The sequence below is a fragment of the Otolemur garnettii genome, unplaced genomic scaffold, assembly GCF_000181295.1.
Source record: "Otolemur garnettii isolate 467f Iridium unplaced genomic scaffold, OtoGar3 scaffold00013, whole genome shotgun sequence".
In the NCBI taxonomy this organism is placed as follows: Eukaryota; Metazoa; Chordata; class Mammalia; order Primates; family Galagidae; genus Otolemur; species Otolemur garnettii.
Window position 1 is genome coordinate 5,825,623 of NW_003852408.1, and position 4,090 is coordinate 5,829,712.

General features: G+C 37.2%; 1 protein-coding gene across 15 annotated transcripts in view; it reads right to left on the reverse strand.

Annotated features, from left to right (window-relative positions):
- Positions 1–591: 591 nt before the first annotated feature.
- Positions 592–4,090, reverse strand: part of MFF (mitochondrial fission factor) — a 35,324-nt gene continuing 31,825 nt past the window's right edge. For all 15 annotated transcript variants that reach the window (XM_012802245.2, XM_023510282.1, XM_003784889.3 and 12 more), the window contains 2 exons: positions 2,148–2,232; positions 592–786 (listed from right to left, as the gene is read on the reverse strand). In XM_012802245.2, the coding sequence (XP_012657699.1) occupies positions 655–786; positions 2,148–2,232 (217 nt within the window). In that variant the 3' untranslated portion in view covers positions 592–654. The remainder of the gene's footprint in view (positions 787–2,147; positions 2,233–4,090) is intronic.

The window sequence follows — 4,090 nt, forward strand, 5'->3', positions numbered from 1 at the left end:
CTTTATAGAAAACGATCCGCAAAACTAAAATGAAAGAATGAAAATACTGCACACATATCAGATAAACTGCTGAAATGTTAGAAATTATTTTAATTTAATCTGTACAGATGCTTACTGAAGGCAATCATGAAATATTAGGTGGTTTAATTGTCTTAAATCTGGCACCAGACCATGACTTCAAAAGTGTTAATATTGAAATAGGGATGCAAAAATGTCTATTAACAAAACTATTTAATCTAATAGTGTTTGAGAAACAAAACAAAATGTTTTTCCTTTTACAGATATTTTTCTAAATCCATTCTCTAAACACTCTCTCCCATTTAGAATTAGTTGTGCAGACTGATGAGGCCAAAACTCAATTCCTTAAAAAACAAACAACAAACAAATAAAAAACTAGAGCCTATTTACAAAACATGCAAAGGGAGAATTTTAAGCAGGTGTTGCTGCAGAACTGGTTAAAAGTGAATACAGCCGAGTGACAGAACATACCTTTACGTCTACAAATAGAAGTCCTTCCCCCCATTTTCTGGAAGAAATACATTTTCAGGGCGTGGACTATAAAACGGCATACAATGCAAAGACAAAAACAAAGAAGTTTGAAAATCTTTTATATTTCCGCTGTTGAGACAATATTTCTGAGAGGTGATGTTACCTCTAGCGGCGAAACCAGAGCCAGCTATTAAGCAGCCAGAATGCTACAGTAATTGAATACATGACCATTTCTCTTTTAGCACGTTCTTTGTTCTCCTCTTCTAGAAGTTGTAGACGTCTATTTAGTTTGATTATCTAAGTAAAACAAAAAAATACAAAGAAGCTTTAATGCATACAGCAGTGACTTTCAACTGGTGTGGTCTTTGAAGTGCTGTGAAAATTTCTGAAGATCATCAATTAAATTATTTTTGAAAGATGTTCAAAGCACAGTAAGTATATTCTTTTTTTGGATCGACATAACGTAAGCGTGCTGTGGAAGTTTAACTATAGGTTCAAGTGTGCTGGGAGATAAAAAAATGTTGAAAAACACTGGCCTAGAGCAACTGGATTCTTATCAAGTAGTATGTATAATAATTTACCAAAAGAACTATTATAAACCTGTACAATTTCATCATTTGGAGCAAAATATCTACAAAAAAAGGGTTACTCATGATAGCTTAACTTCACTTAAATACCCTCTCCCGTCCTCAAATTTCTGTGTTAGAAAGGGTGTACTTCCTTCCTTCCTTCATCAGACAGCAAGCAAACTGCTACACACACACTGCCCTCTGGTGGGAATAGCTAAGCACACGTGTAGGTGGGCTCCTCCTTTCTATGAGCCTCCAGTCATCAAGCTCCTCAGTGTTCATCTTTAACCTGGTATAGCTGCCTTCTCTGTCCACCTTCCTGAGTTACTAAGAGGGTCCCACAAAACGAACTATTGTAGTGAGTCCTATGATGGGCTACCCAGACCCTTCAGGTCTGAACAGCTAATACCCCAGGTGCTAGAAATGGTGTTGGCTGACAGCACCATCCTCAGTTGTTGGTCAAAACTCTGAAAAGCCCTGGGCTGAGTAACTGCTGCCTAAGCTCGTGATGCCTTCCTGATTTTTACTTAAAAATACTTCATTTCATCTAATTTCCTCTGCATCCACTGGCACAGACACACTGAGGACATCAAATGTGCCCTCCCCACACGTGCATATGTCTGCGTGACTCTAGATGCTGTGCAAGTACATGTTAAAAATAATGTAGTTCCCAGACGGGACTTGTTACACAGTCTAACAAACACGCACACAGAGACACAGCCTGGACTGAGAGTGTGGCTTCCAAAACGGAGTTTCAAACATAGTGTTAATAACAAAGGTCCCCAAAGTGATCGCTCCACATGTTAAAAGCCAAACAAGCAATTTATGGCTGTACCAGTTTACTAAAATATCAAGCAAGATTCTTTATCATCATCTAAAATTATATCAATCTATTTTGGTAATACTGTTTTATGCTGATCAAAACATGTAAGTTTGGTGGTTTAAAATATCTTTAATCAAAATGAGAAAATAAATTATGACTTACTAATAGTTTGATAGACAAAATATTCCAATTTTTGAATTCTATGGGGAAAAATGATAAAATATTAATATAATTTAGGGTTGTATCTTATTTGGTACATTAAATACCTGTCGTCTTAATGAAGCTGCATCTACAACAGTCATGTCATCTGATGTTCCTTCAATTGTTGCATCTATGTTTGAAATGCCGTACCTAGCAAATAGAAATAAAAGTACAAGGAAATGTTAAAACAGAACGAAGAGAAACTGACAAGTCATGTATTGTGTAATGTTCAAAGAAGTATTCAGAAGAGTGGTATTTAAACAATATACACTACCAAAATACCTTCCCGGCTGACACTGACACAGGAAAGGAGAAGGCTGGACATGACCCTGGGGACGTGCATGAAACTCAGAGAATGAGGGAAAACCCTGCCCAACGAATAACGAATCATCTACAAGCCAGAGGGACTAGGAACACTGAAAAAGATCCCTGGCTGAAAAGGTTTGAAAAAATATAATTCTCATACCAACTTCCATCCATATGTAGTTCTACCGGCAGGACTCCCTGACAGGAAACACACAGATAGTAGACTAAGTAAAAAAAACATCCATCATGGTTTATTTCTCCTCTTCTTCTCACTGCCCCTTACCTTGCCATTTCTGCTCTTTACTGCTCATTTCCAATCATTTGTTCTTTCCTGTGTTCTCCCACAGAAGCAATTAAAAAATCTCCCAAATATGTCTTGCCACAACACTTACGTCCAGAATTGGCTCAGTAATAAACAAGATCCAGAGAAAGCACACGAAAAGATATTTTTTGTTTAAATGCAGTTACTTCTAAGGGGCACACTGATTTTTAAATGGATGACAATAAACTTGTGAAAAACAAATAAAATGCCATTTTCTTCCTTTGCCTGGATTGCCTCATTGTAAAATGTTTTAATAATAGCATTACTGAGATACAATGCATATTCTATTACAATTCACCTCACCTGTGCATCTATTTTGTAGCCTACATAGTTATTTCAGTAAAATGACATAGTAGTATCCTGAATGAGCAGAATATGTAATAAATGAACTGAACTAAAAGTTACCCCTATGGAAGCCAGAGTTGGCCCATGGATCATCTAACATCTGCAGCAACCCCCATCTTAAAAAGCACATTACTACAAAAAGTGATATGAAGAATTACACTTTTCATCTGGGCATGTTAAAAGACCAGCCTATTCAGAAAATTGTCCTGTTTCAAATACTGTTAAAAGTATTCCAAAACACTTTAACAAATAAATTATGCAAAACAGAATTTAAACAACACATGGTGGGGCCTGACTCCAGTAATCTAAACGTTCCTTTTAAGGCTTTCTCCTTAACTCCTTTCTTTACGAGAACAGAGTAAATACCCTGGAGTAATCTCCTCAGTTAGAGAAGTAAACTTCTTAGCAGTTGCTAGAACTGTGGGGTTTACAAACTGCTACATTATTATTATTTTGAACACTGAAACAGAATTGTTAAATGATTAGTAGAAAAACAAAGGTTAAATATTCCTATACTTCATCCTCAAAATAAAACTTTTATTTCCCTGAGTTCACGTAAGAGATGAGTAACTGGAGGAGAACTACAACCAACCAAAAGAAGCGACTGGCTCAAGGGGGGGCGGGGCCTGAACTGAACACAGAATGAAATACAAATTTCATTCTGAAAGGGATTACTCACAAATTAAACCCAGAATGAACTACGGTTTTAGGTATCTTTAGAGGAAATCTTCATTTGCAAAGAAATCTAAGAATATGGCAACAGATTTTGCCTATGTAAGTCAACTTAAAACAAAAAACTTATTACTTTACAATGTGTTTTAAACTAAAACCTATATTTATGTGAACTAAAATCTCTGTAAGAATGGCTAAGACGGCTCGGCGCCTGTGGCTCAAGCGGCTAAGGCGCCAGCCACGTACACCTAAGGTGGCGGGTTCGAATCCCCAGCCGAGACCCACTAAACAACAATGACAGCTGCAACCAAAAAATGGCCAGGCATTGTGGCGGGCGCCTGTGGTCCCAGCTACTTGGGAGGC